Source organism: Sebastes fasciatus, chromosome 12 (genome assembly GCF_043250625.1).
Source record: "Sebastes fasciatus isolate fSebFas1 chromosome 12, fSebFas1.pri, whole genome shotgun sequence".
In the NCBI taxonomy this organism is placed as follows: Eukaryota; Metazoa; Chordata; class Actinopteri; order Perciformes; family Sebastidae; genus Sebastes; species Sebastes fasciatus.
Genome location: NC_133806.1, coordinates 34737601 through 34759088, shown reverse-complemented (window position 1 = coordinate 34759088; position 21488 = coordinate 34737601). Strand labels below are relative to the sequence as shown.

Here is a 21488-nt window from a genome sequence, read left to right as displayed (position 1 = left end):
TGATTGTGGTGGCAGCGACCCAGCCGGAACAGGAGTTGGCTGCTGTGGCGGCAACCCAGCTGGAACAGGAGGTGACTGCGGTGGCGGCAACACAGCCGGAACAGGAGGTGATTGCGGCCCAACCGGGACAGGAGGTGGTTGCTGCCCAACCGGAACAGGTGGTGGTTGCAGCCCAACCGGAACAGGTGGTGGTTGTAGCCCAACCGGAACAGGTGGTGGTTGCGGCCCAACCGGAACAGCAGGTGGTTGCAGTCCAACCGGAACAGGTGGTGGTTGCGGCCTAACTGGAGCAGGGGTCGGCCATACCCCCCACAGGAGACGTGGAGCAGGGGTCGGCCTGACCGCCGACAGGACTCGTGGAGCAGAGGTCTGCCGGACACCTGACAGGCGACGTGTGGCATGAGTCGGCCGGACCCCCGACACAGGAACGGACCTGGAGCCGTCCGGGACACCAGGCAGCCCAGAGAAACACCGCCTCTAAGACCCATGCTTCCTTCTGGGAGCTCCAAGAGGGAATTCCATAATCAGCAAAAATCAGTCTCTCAACAGTCAAAATCAAAAACCTTTTTCCGAAAAAGGATCAGCTCTGCTGGGTCAGTTTGTGCTGTCAGGTCTAAGGTTTAAGTGAGGACCCAAACGCAGTGAAGGGAGGAGGAGATGGCAGCAGGATTATTTTAATCAAAAAAATTTAATTTTCAACGAGGTAGAAAGATGGCTGATCCAGGCAGGTAGCAACAAAAACAATCCACAAAGTAAAGTGACCAGCAGTAAACTAGGAATACAAAAATACCAGGAAAAAACTTTCAAGGAGGAAACACCAGGAGAAACACATCACACCAGGAGCGACGGCAAACTGACAAAGAAACAGGGGAAACACACAGGCTTAAATACACAAGGGTGATTAGACACAGGTGGAACAAATCAGGGCGGGGCAGACAATTACAAAAAGCGGGAAAACAAACAAAGGGAGGAAGTAAAACTAGACATAACATAAAAGGTGAGTGATTTTCAAAATAAAACAGGAAACAAACTATGACAGAAAATCAAAATGAATGAACATAACAGAAACCAAAAAGAGAACCAATAATGCACTAAAAGGATAACACAAGATAGTCTTAACTTTTAACAAAAAGAAAAAAGTCCGATGTCCTCTGGCACAGTGCCAGACCATGACACCAACGAGTAAAGTCAAGAGGACACACACAAAAGACTCTTCTCATTTTTCATCTTCATCTCATCTGATCGTTCCAACACACGGATATTTTCACAACAACATGAACATCTGGAATGAAGCTAAGTGGTGAGTGAGAGTGGTGTGAAAATGGTTCATGTACGTATCATGACAACAGCTTGTATATCCGCCGTCCTCGCTCTTCCTGTTTCCCTTTCTGAATGATGAATACAGACTACCGCTGCCTGCTGGAGTGGAGAGTTATTTCCTCTCACAAGGGACAGAACGTACATGCTAACTGGCCGTCGGCTATAGTCTTTGTGGCGTGTTCAAGTGCAACTAGTCAGACAAAACAAAGGCGACACAACAGGCAGCCTTCATCCCCTCTAGTTGATGTCGGGTTGGTGTGTCTGGGCCTTTACTGTGACCTTTGCCTTTTCACAATTCTAAAACTAACCCCCCTTTCACACATACAGACTCAAACAATAGAGGCGAGACTGCCATGCACTGTTAATGGAACCACCATGCAGCCACCGCATTTTCTACAACACTGTCCTGTAATTATTTCAGCTCCGTTACCTGTTGCTTTTTATTTCGGCGTCCATGTTAACAGGTTAGAGCAGCCACACAGCCTGCATGAGACGCACGGCTCACACGCAGCTCGGCTCTTATAGAGATTCTAGGTCTCGCCTATTTTTACCGCGCCACAGTGAAGGTGACCAGACAGTGAAGGTGATCTATTGACTGTGTAGGGATTTGACAGGCACAGGCTTGGTTATTAGCAAATTAATTAATAATATCAATAGAATTATTAATATTAATAACAATTAACAATAAACATTAATAATAAACGGGGCACCACCCTGGAATCAGGGAAAAATAACCAAAATGTTAATATAGTCTCATTAAATATACTAAACTATCAATTTGGAACGTTGATTAATAATTAAATTAATAACTATAATCAAAATAGATAGTAAAGGTTGAAGGATATTGGAGTTCTTGACATAGCAGAGGTTGGCATTATTCACTCTTGTACAACATTAAAGAGACCAGCATGTATATTCCACAAACATTTATTTACAAGATAATAAAGGTTTAAAACACAATATTAATCTAACTAAATAACTAAACTAAACAAACCAAACAAAGTGTGTGAGCATGTGTGTTTGTGTGTGTGTGTGTGTGTGTGTGTGTGTGTGTGAGTGAGTAAGAGAGAGGGAGAGAGACAAGATGGCTGGCTACTTGTCTCAGGATGTATGCATGGCCTACAGACAAAATGGTGAGCACTGTAAAACTACAAAGATGGCGGGATCAAAGATAGCCACCAACATATTACCACATGGCCTCTTTATTCTTCGGAGCACATGTGCTCACGAAGGACAAGGAGGGGGGTTGATGTGGGGGTTGAGGGCTTAACTGAATGTGTGTGTGTATGTGTATGTTTAACACTAATTCACAGTTTCTGTATGTGATCTTAATGTGTGTCAGATAATGCAGTGAGTTAGAAAAGATGGTTAGTTTGCATGCAAGACCTTGTCTATGTGAAGCATAAACTAAACACATCAGATGTGGTGAGCTACCCAAATATCTTAAATGCAAATAATATCACAACAGTCAAAGTCAATGAATAACATTAAACCAAGTCAATACAGGTACATTCTAGAAGTCAAAGTTGAACAGTCTTCCTCAGCCATGTGTAATTGCTACTGCTAAGGTAAGCCCAGTACGTTATCGATCCATGGAAGAAAGGATTGTAATTCCATGTGTTGAAGTTGTGGTTCCAAGTCAAAGATGTCGTCTTTGCTGTGCTCAAATCAAGTTGTGCAGATTGGAGGAAGCTGATCGCTCCAATACTTTCTTCCCAGCAGCTTGATAGCTTGGTGCTAACTTCCTTGCGGTTGTTGCTTGAAGTTAGTTGGTCAAAAGGCAGGCTCTCGCGTCCTCTGCTTAGAAGATCCTTGTGTTCCTATGTATGTTTCCTAACAGGCCATAGATCAGAGAGCTTAGGTGGGGAGAGCAGCAGCTCACCTCCGCAGGTCAGCCGAGGTGAGGAGAAGGTGAAGAAAGAGGAGGAACAAAGAGATTCCTCTGGTTCTGTCCTGGGTGAATTTCACGCCTATGTATGAATGCTACAGTAGCCAATGGCTACTGAGCTGAGTCCTCAGCCAATGACTACTGAGCTGAGTCCATGGGTCAAGGATCATGTTACTGAGTTCATGTGGTCACTTGCCACCAGTCACATTGGTGGGTCCCAACAACTGTATATTGACTTCATATCAGCAACATTATTACAGTTTCAATGTCTAGACATGAATATGTCAGGGACATGAAAAAAGTAAAGATTTATTTTTAAATCAACACTTCCTGCTTTCATTTCAAAATAAAAACCCTCAAGCATTTTTTTCTGAGGGTAGAATTCCTTCATTTGTTAACACAAGGCTTTTATTCTGAAATATGTGCAGGACAGTGTTGTAGAACATGCAGTGACTTACAGGGCTCCATGAATGTAGTATGAGGTGTTAATTGTGGATTATTACTTATTTACAAATTACCACGTTTCTTAACCTTTCTCTGTCTAATATAAATATAAATGATATTTATAATGAAATTAAATGGCCATTAGAAAAGAAAGAGCTGACAGCAGCAGCCGCAGCAGAAACGCAGCGCACTGGTGTGAACACCCGACGCGTGAATCACGCAGCAGATAAGCGAGGCAGCCGTCAGGCGTTGCTCATGCGGGCGGTCTAGACAAGCCGTCAGTGTGTCATTGTGCTGACTTGACTATGACTTGCCCCAAACTGCATGTGATTATCATAAAGTGGGCATGTCTGTAAAGGGGAGACTCGTGGGTACCAATAGAACCCATTTACATTCACATATCTGGAGGTCAGAGGTCAAGGGACCCCTTTTTAAAATGGCCATGCCAGTCTTTCCTCGCCAAAATGTTTGGAGCGTTATTTCTGGTTTCAATATCTTCACTCCAGCTTTAAAACTGAGCCCGCTACAACCTCCGAAAGATTGATTGCGCTAATGAGTTAAGGAAATTAGTGGCGTTAAAACGATTTTGCGTTAACGCGTTATTTTCGCGTTAACTTTGACAGCCCTAGTTTAATTTAATTATGACAGGGTAAATGCAAACATGAAAAGAAATGCATATAACAATTCCCTTGCATTGTATGATTAGCTTTTATTTTGTGTCTCCGTCTTTTTGCTGAGCTAAGCTAATCGCATCCTGCAACAGTTATCTGTGGATGACTTGTCAACATAATTTAATGTTGCTCTTCTCATTTGACTCATATGAATAAAAATGTTTGGTCGTCTCTACCAAAACAACTGATTTGGAAGAAGATGGGAAAAATCAAAGAGGTATCTATGCTGTAATGTTGCTTTATCTACAGACAAACGTGGACTACAGAGGACATCAGACATGAACGTCTTAAAGATGTCCTCCTGCTGCAGCTCTGTTAAAGGCTTCATTAAAACCGTTGATTGATCAACAGGATATGTGAGCTGCAGGGACACAGTCTCTGTCTCCTATGTCCAGATCAGAGCCACTCCTCACCAGCCATGATAATTAGCCAATTAATGGGATCTGGCATGTGACTTGGTTATTTGCCCCCCCCCCCCGACCCAGCTGAGACACCAAGATTAACGTCCCATCTGAGTGTACCTGTGTGTGAAAATATCAATGTGATAATGGAGAGGCTGACACTTACACACATACACACAAAGGAGACAAACACCACAGGCTACATTGTAATGAGCTTTACACAACAAGGGAGAGTGTTTGGTGTGTTGTGAGTGTTGTGTGTCCTACCGCTCAGTTGGACACACTCGGGGAGACAAAGAGCACATTTGATTTATCTTTCATGGACTGAGCATTAGGAACCTTTTTCTAGCTTTTTCTGCCACCTTTGGGCAGGGAGGAGACAGCTGCAGCTGAGCTCTGTGGAGCAGTACAGGCTGCTGTCCAACACTGCTGACGTTACTGTCATTTTTCAACCTGAGCCTTGAACGTTTTCATGAAGACCTTTAATAGAGTATGAGCCGCTCAGGGTGTACAGTATGTGTGCTGGCTTCAACAGACACACTAGAATGGAGCCAATCAGTGTCATACAGCAGGTCAGGAATAAAAACACAGTGTTTAAGAGGTTCTCCCCCCCCCCACCAGACACACAATACATATAGCTGGCATGTTCAGCTTCAGATAGCAGGATATATGTTATTGATAAGTCTGGTGATATTCTATATTTTATTGCTGTTAACAAATCACATGTGCTGACTCAAACCAGCAGAGTTTGTATCCTACCCATTAAAAACACATCATACATCAATGATGTTCCTTAAATTGTCCCCAACAAACGGGCTATTAAAAATAAAATAATTTAAATATTTACATCTTTATTAAGCTTGGGGCTTACAGGCACAGACATTGTCGATAAGTCAGAAAGTATTGAGAGATGGACTAACATAAACTGGGAAAAAAAAGTTTGTAAACTTGTGTTTGGTCGATTATTTCCCTGTTGTTACAATGCTAATTAGCATTGTATTTTACATGGTTGGAAAGCCTGTTTCTTTACCTTCACAATGATGTCCAACTTGTAAGGATCATGCATTTGTGGGATGAGCAGCACAGCTGATTATTTGGATCCCAGGAACACAACACCCCAGGAAGACCGGTTCATCACCCTTACAGCACTGAGGAACTGTACGCTGTCTTCTAGAGATTTGCAGGCAAGGTTTGCAGGACGTTATGGCATAAAGATCTCTGATCAGACGGTCAGGAACAGAATGCGCACAGCCAATCTCAGCGCTTATAAGGCTACCAGGAAGCCTGCAATGACTGCCCTTCACCGTCAGGCCTGTTTGCGCTGGTGTCGACAACACAGACAATGGAACCTGAACATGTGGGGGAATGTCATGTTCAGTGATGAGTCCAGGTTCTGTCTGCAAAAGTTGGATGGCAGGGTCAAAGTATGGAGACGACACGGATAACGTTATGCTGATTGTTGCACCGATGGAGTAACAGCTTTTGGTGGAGGCAGTGTCATGGTGTGGGGGGGGGGCATCTCCCTCACTGGCAAAACAAGGCTTGTCATCATTGCAGACCTCAACCCAAATGAACACTTGTGGGATCAGCTTGGGCGTGCTTTACGTGTTAGAGTGACCAACACAACCACGCTGGCTGACCTGCAACGAATCCTGGTTGAGGAATGGAACGCCATCCCACAGCAACGTGTGACCAGGTTGGTGACCAGCATGAGGAGGAGGTGCCAGGCTGTTGTGGCTGCGTATGGATCTTCTACCGCTACTGAGGCTCCTGACGGTGGATTAAATGAAAAAAGTGTAAAATAGCCAATATGTCTTGTTTGTTCCTTGTTACTGATAGAGAGTTCAATCATCCAATCCACCAACCAACTCAAAACAAGAGTCAATACCAACAGGAGAATACACTGTTTACCATTGGCAGAGCATTTTGGCAAATATTTCTTGGGCGCTACCCACATAATCAGCTGTGCTGCTCATCCCACAAATGCATGATCCTTACAAGTTGGACATCATTGTGAAGGTAAATAAACAGGCTTTCAAAAGATGTAAAATACAATGACAATTAGCATTGTAACAACAGAGAAATAATCCACCAAACACAAGTTTTTGAATTTTTTTAGTTAGTTTTGGTCTTTTTAATGGATTTGTTGATAAATATCCCCGACATCAGATATTGATGTCTTATCCTTTAATACTCCAGTGGTGGAAGGTATCTATGTACCTAGATACTGCATTAAAAAACCCTTCAGTGTATTTTGGCAGTTCTATGATATTTCACAGTTAAATTGCCAATAAAGATTTTACTCAAAAAACATACGGTCGACGTATAAAATGTGATGCATCGTTATATTAATGTTATGGTCACATCCAGGGCTCCAGCCTTCCTAAGGTGCTTCTCATTTCGTAATTTTTTGCCTCCTCGTCTCCTCGCTCCTCGATCCTCCGGCTGTGACCCGGAAATCGATCTCAGTCCTCCATCTTGAAGGACGTCCCAATTCATAAAATGCGCATCGAGGATCAAGGAGCGAGGAGGCTTGCTGGAGGAGCTATGAGCGAGGATACACCAGTGTATCCTCCAGTGTTTCCTCCACGGAAGTTTATCACCGACCGACACGCCCCCTTATTGGATATCAGTCATTGATTGGAGGCTGCGCCGATCAGACTTATCAGATACATCAACATCACTGCAGTTTTATACCAGAGTGAAGACAGATCAGAGATTAACAGTTTTATAGTTTAGTTGTCTTCTGATTCACCATCTAGTTATAATCTGTGTTAACTGTAGGTGTGAACAACAAACGGACCATGTTGATGGTGAAGTGTTCCAGCAGCAGAAGGACCTGCAGGAGCTCTGCTTCACACACCGTCACTGAAGGAGTCTGACACTGAAAGGGGTTTATAAAAGCTGACAACGAACAGACTTAAAATAACTTTCTTCATTTATTAGAAAGAGTTTTCTTTTGATCATCTGTTATTTCCCCCATTAACTTTTATTATGGATACAGTTAAAGTCAGAGAGAGAAGGAGAGTCTCTCTTTTACACCTTTAACATCATTTATCCTCATTTCCATTCAGTCACATGAGGCTGATAATTCCTGAACGTCGGGTTTGATATGAGTTACCATTTCACTTTTCCCTGAAACATTCAGCCTAATACATAACTTCTACTGTCAGAATATCAATAAATACAGACGCTAATAATGAATAAATAATATAAAGATATTGATCCAGTAGAGATGGTTCCTGGTCCTCTAAGCAGGACTCAGTCCCCAGTATAAATACAGACTGCAGCTGTTATTCATGTGCAGGTGTTTGTTAAACAGGTAACAGGCTACAGAGAGGAAACACTGCTGCTCTGATAACTCTGTTTCTTTATTAGTATTAGATCAGTTCAGACATAAACAGCTGTTGAAGCTGACTGACAGCTGATCCAGCTGTGATCAGCTGCTGCTGTCATCAGAAACGGACGTCGCTTCACGTGACGCTTCAGAGGAAAGGACGTCTCATGTCTCTAAAAACATTTTTCCTCGTTTCCTCTCTCCTCGAGTCGTTTCCTCGCCTCCTCCGCTTGCATCTCCCGTGGGCGGGACTAAGACGCGAGGAGAGGAGTCGAGGAGAGGAGTCAAGCCGTATAAAAGCACTAATGGGAAAGACCCCCAGTGTGTCTTTTCCCTTTTTCCCTGTGTTTTCCTATTCCCTGTCTGTCAAGTGTGGGCGTGTCTGGCTGTCTATGTGTGTGAGCTTCCCCTCTCCTGCAGGCTCTGCTTCTCCCACGCTGCTAAGACAATCAACCCACCTGATCTCATCAGACACAGCTGCTTCCAATCAGGATCATCCACTCCAGTTCAAATAGCGTGGTTCTCCAGTCACTCTTCGCCAGATCGTTGACTCAACCCAAGTGGTAGTTTCGCCTCGGCCGCTCAGTACTATTACTTGAGTTATCTTGTTCATAGTTTTGATTCGTTCCACTCGAGACCTGATGTGTTTTTTGTTTCCTGTTTCCAGGATCCTCATTTGCCTGTTGCCTGCCTCCCCTGCTCCACCTCAGCCTCGACCTTATCCTGCCCATGCACAATTTCTGCTTTTGGCAATAAAAGCCTTTTTGTTACATCGCCAAATCCGCTGTCTGCATTTGAGTCCAACATATTACTGATCGTAACAGAACGATCTGGCCAACATGGACTCAGCAGACTCAGCAGACTCAGCGGATTCTTTTCGTTCAGCCCTCGCTGCCCAAGGAATCCTCGTGGGACACCATGAACAGGCTCTACGTGACGTTATGGAAAACCTCAAGACACTCTCCACCTTCATGGCCATCATGGGACAGCAGATAAACCAGGTTTCACAACATCTTGCCGCTACAAGCTCTGCAGTCCCGTCATACCCCCCCACCCCACCCCAACCAGCGGCCGTTCCAGCCCAGGCAGCTCCCCCTCCTCCTTCCCACCGAGAGCCACCTAGGCACTACTCTGGTAAACTAGGGACATGTAAGTCATTTTTGATGCAGTGTTCTTTAATGTTTGAGCAACAGCCTAAGACATTTGCTAATGATAGGACGAAGATTTCTTTTGTCATGGGGTTACTTACAGGGAATACATTAGCCTGGGCATCAGCGGTGTGGGAGAGCCAATCCTCCATTTGTTTTGTTTCTTGACTTTATTACTGAGCTGAGAAAAGTTTTTGATCACCCGGTTAGCGGTAGAGACGCTACTCAGCGCCTCCTAGCGTTGAGACAGGGCTCCTGCAGTGTAGGTGAGTTTTCAATAGAATTCCGTACTATAGCAGCAGACTCTGGGTGGAATGATATAGCACTAAAGGGTTATCCGATGCAGTCAAGGATGAATTGGTAGTCAGAGAAGAGTCAGCTGACTTAGACGATTTAGTGTCCTTAGCCATCAGTTTGGATAAACGCCTTAGGGAACGCCGTAGGGAGAGAGCTAGTTGCCCATCATCCCTGCTCCCTTGCTCCCTTCTCGCTCCGTTCCTCCTCTCGCGAGGTTCAGCGTTCCTGTAAGCTCTGAGTTCAGCCCATCTCAGGAGTCCTCCACACCACTAGGGGAGCCCATGCAACTGGGTAGAACGCGCCTCACTCCCACAGAGCGTTTCCGGAGGATGAGAGAGGGTCTATGCATGTACTGTGCACAACAGGATCACATCGTCGCACAGTGCCCCCACTGGCCAAAAGAGAATGCTCATCAGTGAACGTGGGGATGCTGGTGAGCAAGATGATTGTAAATTCCCCAGAGCGCATGATGTTCGATGCCACGCTACGCTTGGGTCCGGTTTCCCTTCCCCTGTCGGCTCTTGTGGATTGTGGAGCTGATGAAAGTTTCCTGGACTCACATTTTGCTGTTAAAGCCAGTATACCCATTCAGCCTCTTGCAGTTCCCCTTAAGGCACAAGGTCTAAATGGTAAACTCCTGGCATCTATCAACCATATCACTGAGCCCCTTCACCTGGTACTCTCTGGAAATCATAACGAAGAAATCAAGCTTCACATCATTGATTCCCCTCACTCACCTTTAGTTCTTGGCCAACCTTGGTTAAAACTACACAACCCCCACATTGACTGGTCAGAAAGTCATATTAAGAATTGGAGTTCCTTCTGTCACTCATGTTGCCTGCAATCTGCCCTTTCTCCAGCAGACAGCGCCAGTCCCAAAGAACCTGAGCCTCCAGACTTATCTTCGGTTCCAGCAGTTTACCATAGTTTGGCGGAGGTTTTTAATAAGGAGCAAGCCATTTCACTACCCCCCCACCGACCTTATGACTGCGCCATAGACTTCCTTCCTGGCGCCTCCCTTCCATCGAGTCGCTTTTACAACCTGTCCAGACCTGAGCGTGGATCTATGGAGAAATACATTTGGGAGTCTGTGGCTGTAGGTATAATCAAGCCATCCTTTTCTCCAGTTGGAGCTGTTTTTTTTTTTTGATTCTAAGAAAGATGGATCCCTCCAACCCTGTATTGACTACAGAGGACTCAACAGCATCACGGTGAAGAATAAATACCCACTCCCTCTCATCAGTTCCGCTTTTGAACCACTGCATGGCGCCACCATCTTCTCCAAGCTTGACCTCAGGAACGCCTACCATCTGGTCCGCATTCGCAAGGGAGATGAGTGGAAGACAGCGTTCAACACCCCTCTTGGACACTGTGAGTACTTGGTCATGCCCTTTGGACTCACTAACGCCCCCGCTGTTTTCCAGGCGCCAGTGGACGACATTCTCCGTGACTTCCTGAATCATTCTGTCTTCGTCTACCTGGATGACATCCTCATATTTTCCCGTTCTCTGGAGGAACACACACTTCATGTGCAGCAAGTACTACAAACTACTACAACTACAAGTACTCCTCTTTCACGACTCACCTCCACCACCATGTCTTTTGCTTGGACTCCTGAGGCTGATGCAGCGTTTTCAAGATTAAAGAAGCTTTTCACTTCAGCTCCAGTCCTCGTTCATCCTGAACCTGCGCTCCAGTTTGTGGTAGAGGTGGATGCTTCAGACACAGGAGTGTCTATCCCAGAGGTCGGCTACGGATCACAAGCTCCATCCTTGTGCTTTCTTCTCCCGACGATTGTCTCCTGCAGAGAGGAACTATGATGTGGGTAACAGGGAGTTGCTGGCAGTAAAACTGGCGCTGGAGGAGTGGAGGCATTGGCTGGAGGGAGCTGAACACCCATTCATCGGGTAGACCGACCATAGGAATCTGGCGTACATTCAAACTGCCAAAAGACTAAACTCTCGTCAAGCCCTCTGGGCGTTGCTTTTTGGAAGATTCAACCTTACCTTGACTTACCGTCCTGGTACAAGGAACCTGAAGCCCAACGCTCTCTCCCGGCAGTCTGAGCCCGACCATGGTCCCACCATTCCGGATCCCATCCGGTCACCTACCTGCATTGTTGGAGCTGTTACTTGGGAGATCGAGAGTTTGGTGAGGGAGGCACCCTGATCCAGGGAACGTTCCGGCTCATCGGTTGTTTGTTCCTGACTCAGTCTGTTCACAAGTGCTCTCCTGGACTCATTCTTCACACTTCGCTTGTCATCCTGGCATTAATCGCACATTGACGTTGCTACAGAGACACTTCTGGTGGCCTTCTATGAAGGTTGACTCCCGTGCTTGCCTGTGATGTCTGCGCCCGCAGTAAGTCCTCACATCAACCCCCCTGGGGGGCTACTCCAACCTCTCCCTGTCCCAAGTTGACCCTGGAGCCACATTGGAGTGGACTTTGTTACTGGTCTTCCTGTCTCGCAAGGTAATGACACTATACTCACTATAGTGGATCGATTCTCTAAAGCTGTGCATTTTGTGCCTCTGCCTAAACTTCCCACAGCATCTGAGACAGCGGACCTCCTGGTGCACAATGTGGTCAGGCTTCATGGGATTCCAGCCAACATTGTTTCCGACCGAGGACCTCAGTTTACATCTCAGGTATGGAGGGCTTTCTGTAAGGCGCTGGGGGCATCTGTCAGTTTATCCTCTGAGGATATCAGCCACAGAGTAACAGACAGACGGAGCGGGTCAATCAGGACCTTGGAGCTGCACTTCGCTGTGTGACCACCTCTTCTTGGAGTACTCACCTTTCTTGGGTGGAGTATGCTCACAACTGCTTGGAGCAGGCTCTGCTTCTCCCACGCTGCTAAGACAATCAACCCACCTGATCTCATCAGACACAGCTGCTTCCAATCAGGATCATCCACTCCAGTTCAAATAGCGCGGTTCTCCAGTCACTCTTCGCCAGATCGTTGACTCAACCCAAGTCATAGTTTCGCCTCGGCCGCTCAGTACTATTACTTGAGTTATCTTGTTCATAGTTTTGATTCGTTTCACTCAAGACCTAATGTGTTTTTTGTTTCCTGTTTCCAGGATCCTCGTTTGCCTGTTGCCTGCCTGCTTGCCCTGCTCCACCTCAGCCTCAACCTTATCCTGCCCATGCACAATTTCTGCTTTTGGCAATAAAAGCATTTTTGTTACATCGCCAAATCCGCTGTCTGTGTCTGCATTTGAGTCCAACATATTACTGATCGTAACAATTGAACTACTAATGGATTCTGTATTTCAGAAGCGCTTGAAGTTCCACTGAACAAATGTATTTTTTACATTTTAAAAGAGCAGTAAAAGTTAAAGAACATGTCACCTCACCTGTATTCATGACATGTAATGAGAGAACTAGAGGACCAAGAAAATGGTTAAACTCATATTTCTTCGATGTAAATCCTTCATGAGCATATAACAACCTGTTTAAGCATAAACTCATTCACATGTTCAAAAAAATAAAAAAATGCATTAAAACCCTGTGCATGTGTATGGTTCTATGAATTCTGGATGACCGCCAGAGTAAACGTGCCCCAGATCATTTTTACCAAACTATAGTTGTTTGTTGGGATATTAATTTTAACGCCTGCCTGTATCCAGGCAACCGCCATTTATGGAGGGAATATGCTTTGCACGCTGCACAAAAAGGTAGCTAAATTATTTTCATACTTTCTTAAAGGAATCACAAATATACCACTTTATCATCTTCATAAAAAAACTAAAGACTGCATTTTAATCATTTAAATAAGCCATAAAACCGTGGGTTTCATAAGTCCAGGTCTGCTTTTTTAAACGTTTGTCCTTTAGGGTATTGTTTGATATTACTACAGCACAGTTGGTGAAGAGATATATGAAACATTACAAGCCATTACCATCCTATCGAGTACCTGTACTTCATATGGGTGGAAATTGTGTGTTTCACTTTTGAAATAACATCTCTTTTACAATATGCCCCTGCCTTGATCCAATCCAATTTCACTTGAAATGTAAAGGTAATAGTAATTGATTTTGATGTAAAAATACAATAATGCAAAAAAAATAAATAATCACATTTGTGTCTTGAAATATTGAGAGTGAAAAAGTCATTAATTTCAGTGGGAGGTGAACATGAAATACAGCAGCTCCTGTAGAAGCCCTGCTCTCTCACCAACAGTCTAGCATTATCATAGAGGTCAGTGAGCACCTTCAGCTGTAAGCAGCACAAATATGCACTGATGGAGCTTTAATGCCAGGGTCACTCTGCTGCCAGACACACATGAAGTTAACAGCCAAACTCTGAGGTCAAGCAGATAAGGGCACAGTCCTCTCCAGACCAGCAGGACAGACAACTAAGTACAAATGGGTGTAATGTAATCTTTGGCTGCATCTCCCACAGCTTCCTCTCCTCGGATCTGTGCCGCCTCGGGGGGGTCAGGGCGAGGAGGATGGGCGCTTTAATCTCATTGGCTGTCATTCTGCTGAGTCATTGGGGCTAGCATTGACCGGAGTCCCTGACAGAGGTCACGGATTGGTTAGGCAGTAACCTTGTCAAGTGGTTCAGTATCTGCTGAGTGAGGTGGTTTTATGAGCCAGTTTCCAACCATGTAACCAGTTCACAGTGCTGAAAAGATGGTGGAATACATCTGGTTTTAAAACTCTTCAGAAAAATTATCAAAAGTCAAAAATCAACAGATTAATAGTGACAACTAGATTCAGCGTTTTTTCACATTAAACTCGGTGAAATTCCAGTTGAGTTGGACCAAAGCACACTTGGTGATTGTTGGAAAGCGTAACGACGACGGTTTAGGTGAGTTGTATTTAGTTTCTGTCCAGTTTGAATGAAGTGTTTTACGATGCTCCGCTACGTACAGCTGATCTCAACATAAACACAAATACACGTGGATGATGGCGCAAGCTGCACGGAGAGGGGGGCGGAGAGGGGGGCGGTCTGCGCTCTCCGAGTGCCATTCTAGTTGTAGCTTCAGATGTAGCTTCAGTTTCTAAAATGAATAAAGTAATGAAACATGAATAAGAATGTACCAAACTGCCCGTAACAGACTCAACACCCATTGTGAGCCATAAAGAGATGCAAGTGGGACTGATATGAGCAATCATCCTGAGGCCCTCATGGGCCCTTTTGGTATCCATTTATTTGTGTTAATGACGTGGGCTACAAGCTAATTATTTAACTGTGTACACGTCTAAGAGATATCCCACTTGGGGCCCATCTGTTGTCCACCTTGAGCCAATAATTAGCCCACATACTGTCAATGAAAACAATACGGGGCCCATGCTTCTTGAGAATGATTGCTCATATGGGCTCCATTTTATCACACACAGGTGAAACGTTGATTGAACTTATTTGCACTTGCATGTCAAGAATTGTCTGAAGAATTGTTGAAGGCATGAATATGTATTATAGTTGTTGAATGTATGGGTCTGTACAGGCACACAGGTGCTTCCAGACATTCTGGCTCATTAGAAGGTGGTTGGAGCTACACTGGGCTCCATGTAAAAATCAGAATGAAGTTGTCATGTTTTCGCTATAATTGGTGCAGAAAAGCTAACTGGGAGATGTCAGTCAAGTTTAGACTGGCCTGGGCATGCTGGCAATACTTTGAACATTGGAAGCCCTACCATTGGGTCATAGGGGAAAGGGCCTTGACCAACATGTTTGTCTGCAAATGGTAAATGGACTTGCATTTATAAAGTGCTTTTCTAGTCACACACACACACACACACACACACAATGATACAATGATGGCAGAGGCTGCCAACCTGCCCATCAGGATTTACTACGGGTGTCACGATTTTCATTCTAAATCAGAAATTGATTGAAATTGGCTTCCGATCTCGACCATCGAAATTAAAAGCAGCATCAACGATTCTCCCACCGCCCATTTGCATGTGTAAAAAGGGAAATTACAGCTGTATGCAGTGCGACAGTAAATGACAACAAAACCATATTTTTGTAGATTACCGAGGCTTTGTTACGGCCGTCGGCGTCCAATACAGCCGCACATGTCACCCTTCAGCGCCGGTATGAGACGCACCTGACATTCGATTATCTACAATTTAAAGCCATCCAGGGCAACAGTCAACGCTCAGGGAAAGTCTCTGGTGACCTAGTTTAAAGAGTGAAAAGAGACACAGGCGGGGAGGAGGGGAAGTGGATGGGTCCAAAAAACACAAGACGTTCATCCAGGAGACAGCTGTTCGTGTCCCGTGTTCACAACGTTCAGATTAAGTTTCACTGTACAAACATAGTAGTTTTTCTATAGTGGTTTTGTTGTAAAAAATAAAGTGACGCCAAGGGGCGTGACAAATCAGCGATATGTGAAGAGTTGGAACGAGAATGTGTTGATGCTATAATGTTTTCTACTAAACCGAACCAAGTAGTTTTGTTGCATTTCTTGTTTTGTTTTGTTTCAGTTCACAACATTAGCCACATGTTTAAAACTGCGACCGTGATCCGGGAGGAAGTAGGTTTTCCTCTAAGCCTAGCTGAGAATGCAGTTAAGTTTTAGCTCTCTACAGTAGCCGACATTCTGTCACATTCACTCTATTCTTGCCATGTTTCATTCATGCAATAACATTCAATGAAGAGGAAGATGAGGTGAAAGTTGTGAATACTTTTTTATTTTCTTTAAACTTGTGCATCAACTTCAAAGGGTAAACTGTGAGCACTCCATTTTGTTTTCACAACAAGTTAAAAATTAGTTAAGTGTTCTTTATTTTTTAATACATCTTTTTCCATTTTAAAACCATTTACACACGATTGCTCAGCACTGGATTCTAGCAGTCTATCAGTAATCGGGGTTGTAGAATGATAGGCATCATCAGCAGTCTTCCTCCCTTCCCGTGTGTGTGTGTACACTATATATTTGCTCTAACCAGTATTACCATTACTCTTCTTTCATGTGAAGTAAAAATATCTTTCTTTAAATATGATTCCTTTACATGATAAAAATACTTTCTTTTTTCTTGTTCTCCAAAACAGCGTTATGTCACTGATGCTTACCAGAACTCTCTGTATTAATAGTAGTACTATAATAGTACTAATTGGTGTGAATCTGCTCCATGGAGGATGGGTGTGTGTGTGTGTGTGTGTGTGTGTGTGTGTGTGTGTGTGTGTGTGTGTGTGTGTGTGTGTGTGTGTGTGTGTGTGTGTGTGTGTGTGCGCGTGTGTGTGTCTGGTGTCTAGGAAAGCCTCCTGGACTACGGGCCTGGAGTACCACCCCTCTTGCTGTGGATGACACTCCTCATGGTGCGTTTCGTGTTGATAAAAATCATTACAAAATTTTGATTCTCTTCGTACAAAAACACTTTTTCATAGAAATTGCATTTGCACAAATAAATGTGGAGCTTTACTGCCAAAGAAAGGAAAAAAAGCCACAGGAGTACAAAATGAAACTGGAGACTTGACACAGAGCAAATGGAAAGAAAGTGTGTGTACCCATACAGAGTTGAAGTGAGGTGTGTTTACGGCAGTAGTGAAAGTCCAGTCCGTAGAGATAATAAATAAGGTGTTTCATAAATAAAACAATAAATACTTTGAATAAATAGAGTTTGTGTGTTGTGGTGTGATTGCTATGAATTTAGACTTGGTGAGTCACGCCCACGCCATCCCAAGGTTCCTCCTTATTGACATTATTAAGAGTGTGTACCTCCATAGGATCGTATAATACTACTGGCTGATACATCAACAGCTCACTATATTGCCCCTGCTCCATTTTCAGCTTGTACTTCACCATTTAACCCCCCCCCCCCCCCCCCCTACATTAAAGACTAAAAGTGTTAGTACTCTGAAACACAAATAAATGATATCACTTATTGCCTGATGGATGATATACAGTATATCAGATTTAGATGTCAATCAGTATCATATATGACTAAGCAGTGCCTCTCTGTACATTTTGGGAGCAGCAGCTCGCCTTCATCTTCAGGGCCGAGAACCTGTGCGCTCATTCTATTCACAACTTTTGAAAATAAACAATCCTTTACAAACTTGTCTCCCCTTTTCCCCAGTTAGCATCTCTATATTCACTCCTAATCTCTGAGATGCTCTCGATGTTGCTCGTCCAGCCTCTGTTGAGCTGTGCAGTGAAAGACTGACTGAGCAGCAGCTAAAGATGACAGGTCCCATTCTTTTTCTTTTTCTCTTAAGGGACCACCTTAAATTTATTTCCAGACCCTCTCTCTCTGCGACTCCTGGATTTTGAAAATCCCGGGGCCTTGCCAAGGTGGTAAGAGTACTGAGGTAACTCGCTGTGATTTCACCCAGGTCCAAGTTATTTCCACAGGAAATATTGTTGAATCTCTTATCCCTAGCTATTTATAAAGAAACAAGAATGACATTTCATCAAGCACCTCTGCACTACCTTTGAAATAACACAACTGTGACCCATTACAACCTCCCCCTCCCCCCACCCCCTTTACCATTTACCCCCACCCTGTTCCCCAGTGTCTCTGCACACCTCCTCACTGCAGGAGAGAGGGTGAAAAAGTGATTGCGATTCCCATTTTAGGCCATGGTCTCTTTCCCTGGCAGTCTGCGGTCGTTGAAGGTGTGCATGTTGATGACCTCCTCCGTTTTCACCATGACGGGCGGCTGGGGCTTGTGTTTGAGCCGGCGCTGGCACTTGAGGGAAAGCCGCAGCTCGTCCACCATGGCGCTGCAGAAGGACCTCTGCAGAAGGAAACAAAAAAAGGAGAACAGAATGGGTTTCAGACTGCTCCCCCTGTCCAAATATTATGGGCAAGTGAACAAGCCTGTTCTCCCTGTGGGCAGCCTCATTTTTGTAACCCCCCCCCCCACCCTCCCCATCACCACCCAACACTGCAGTTTTGAGCTGCCATAGGGGAAAATGGTGAAATATACAGTGTGGCAGGCTGGGAATGGAGGGAATACTGGAAGGGAACAGGGGAAGAAGTTGGATGGAGGGAGGTGCAGGTCCATAGGCTGTGTATTAGAGTGTAAAGTGTAAAGGCATGGAATTACTCAACATAGTGTCAGAATACATCAGTGGTGAACTTGTGGTTGTTACTGTTCATGCAGGGCTTTTTATGCATACAGTGTATGATGCATTGTAAGACTTTCTACATTTCAAACTTCACACCTTTACATGATCAATCTATAATGTCTAATACATTTCAGCAGTAATGTTTACATATATTGGTGTATGCACTCTTGTCTGCTTCTACATTAGTGATGGCAAATTTGTCCCATAATTCCTTTCCACAATCTCAGAGAAGGGTGTGAAGTTGTTTCTATCTCCAGACAAAATGTCAATACAGTTCTGCAAGATTACAGTCAGTGAGTTTTAGCCATGCTAGCGGCATGGCTCTAGGGATGGCACCGTCAGTCTGATATAATATTTCACCTATAAGATGGATTGCCATTAAATGTGGTATATATATCCATGCTGCCCAGAACAATGTATCTTTAATAACTTTGGTGATCCCTGACTTTTCATCTAGTGCCAATCGTCTGGTCAATTTTCTTTTTTTTGTTTTATGACCAAATACCTGCAAAACTGTTCCGATAAGCCTGTATGCTAAACTAAGGTGGTGACATGCTACATATTCTACCTGCTTAGCATCAGCATGTTAGCATTGCCATTGGGGGTTAGTCCTACATTCACACACCGTGTCTTGTGGCTGCACTTCACTTTACCAAGACATCTGGTTAAAAAGGTTATTCCCTTTGTTCCTTATCTATTTTCCCAATTTAGATTGTCCAATTCCTTGTTGCTGTTAACTCCCCATCTTGAACAGACGAGGGTGTAGACAGCGGGAGAAGGAGGAATGTAGATGCCAACCAGTTGGAGTTACAAGTTCCATAAGGACATGATCCCTCACTGGCTTCCCACCAACCAACTCTCCCAGCTGTATTCAATACGGGCCAACTCACCAGGGCTTGGACCCGGATACTAGTCGTAAATTCAGGCTGAATTGGTGCAACTTTGTATGTTTGACTATCAGAAACTACTTTAAGGATCAATGGGTACACACCTGGCAGCCAACAACGTTCCTCTCTATTCATTTCTGTTTATCTAGTGATGTTCTTTTCAGTGTTTAGACCATGCCAGTGTTTATGCATGCTTTGGATCCAGTAGTTTTAGTTCATTTCAGTTTGCTATGAAAATCAACTGCCGAGAGGCTTGAGGCTTGTGTAAAAAGGTTGTAAAAGGTTTGTCATTGCTGCATGATACTGCTGCCCAGGTGGGTTGATTTGAAATGGCTGGAAATTAACAGTTAATGAAACTTCCAGCAACAACTATCAATTATCCTTCCATTATGCAAGAATGAACCTTGGAAACAGGTTAAATATTCGTAAAGAATTAACTGTCAAGCCACAAGTTTAAACTAACATAGATAAGAGGTCCAGAATAATGTAAATATAAATATGCAGGCTTCCATGACAATTAAGCAAGACCTTGTGATACAGTCAAAACCTGAGTGGCCTTCAGTGAAGAGTGTTTTGTCAAACAATAATGTATTTTTGACAAGACCAAAAGAAGATATGATGTTACTTTATTACAGTATTAAGTAAAATCCAAGTGTCTGCAAGTTAATTTCTTATTGAATTGAGTGGAAACCGCTAGCTGCCTAGAGGGAGGAAAGGAAAATATCTCAACAAAACCTCCAATTAAAAGACAAAATACGTTGTTTGTCCATGTCCTCTGGAACAACGCATGGAGGTATTTTCTGATCTAATGGTCTAATGGCCCCTGGTTCTCAAACTACCTTGGAAATAGTCTCAGTGCATTGGATATGATTGTCTAGGTTCTGATATAGTATCCGTTTACAAGGGCCACAGGGCTCTGTGTTAGGTCCACTTTTATTGACTATTTATAGAAATATTGTGGGTCCAAATGTGTCAGATGCTATTCATTTATATGCTGATGACATTGGTATATGCTGCTGTGCATCAACTCTTGTGCAGGCCTGTGCATACTTGCAAAATGTGTTTAATGTTGTCCAGAATACCCTATTTCAACTGAAACTTGTTCTTAATGCAGATAAGACCAACTCTAGGAATAGGCCACCAAAATATCCCTTCAGCTGACACTCTTGAGGGAAGTGAAATAGAGGTTGTTAACTGTTAAATATCTGAGTATTTTGATTGATTACTCCCTCACTTTTAGGTTACATATGCAGTATATCTGGTGAAAAAAACTGAGGCTAAAACTGAGTTTTTATTTTCAAAATAAGTTGTGTTTGTAAATTGGAAAAGGGGCATTTAATATGTTGCAGAAAGATTTGAAACTCAATTAATCTTGTTAAAAGCTTTTAAATCTCGCAAAGAATAATCAGGGTTCAGACCCCTTGATGTTTTAAAATAAGGTAGATGACTCCTTTAAATTGCTCTTTTGAAATATGAGCTCCCTATGCTTGATTTTTAGTTCCTTATGATTTCTGTCTTTCTTTGTGTTTTTATGTCTGTTGCTATGTGTTTTCATGCTGCTGCCTGTCTTGGCCAGGTCGCCGTTGGAAAGGATATTCTTAATCTCAACGGGACTCTCCTGGTTAAACCAAGGTCAAATTAAAATAAATAAACTGTTGAACATTGTTATTGTTAAAATGTTGAGAAATAAATCTGTTTCATGATGTGACAACGCTATGGTTAAGGTTTGGTTATGTTAAGGCACAGAAACGACTTGGTCAGGTTCGGGAAACATCGTGGTTTGGGTTAAAATGCTTATTCCATTGTCATGGTAACAACAATGGGGTTAAGACTATGGAACAATCGCAGTCATGCTTTTCAAAAAACTTTAACTGACGATTTGAAGCAGGACAATTATAGCCACCATCCATCCATCCATCCATCCATCCATCCATCCATCCATCCATCCATCCATCCATCCATCCATCCATCCATCCATCCATCATAAACAGAATGACTCTATAATAACGTCACCTGACTTCCTCCTTTAGATGGGCCATTAGAGGGCTTTGTCACTTGAA

General features: G+C 43.7%; 1 protein-coding gene across 3 annotated transcripts in view; it reads right to left on the bottom strand.

The window, feature by feature from the left end:
• Positions 1 to 16612: 16612 nt before the first annotated feature.
• Positions 16613 to 21488, bottom strand: part of LOC141779802 (glutamate receptor ionotropic, kainate 2) — a 342007-nt gene continuing 337131 nt past the window's right edge. For all 3 annotated transcript variants that reach the window (XM_074654834.1, XM_074654832.1, XM_074654833.1), the window contains one exon: positions 16613 to 18207. In XM_074654834.1, the coding sequence (XP_074510935.1) occupies positions 17954 to 18207 (254 nt within the window). In that variant the 3' untranslated portion in view covers positions 16613 to 17953. The remainder of the gene's footprint in view (positions 18208 to 21488) is intronic.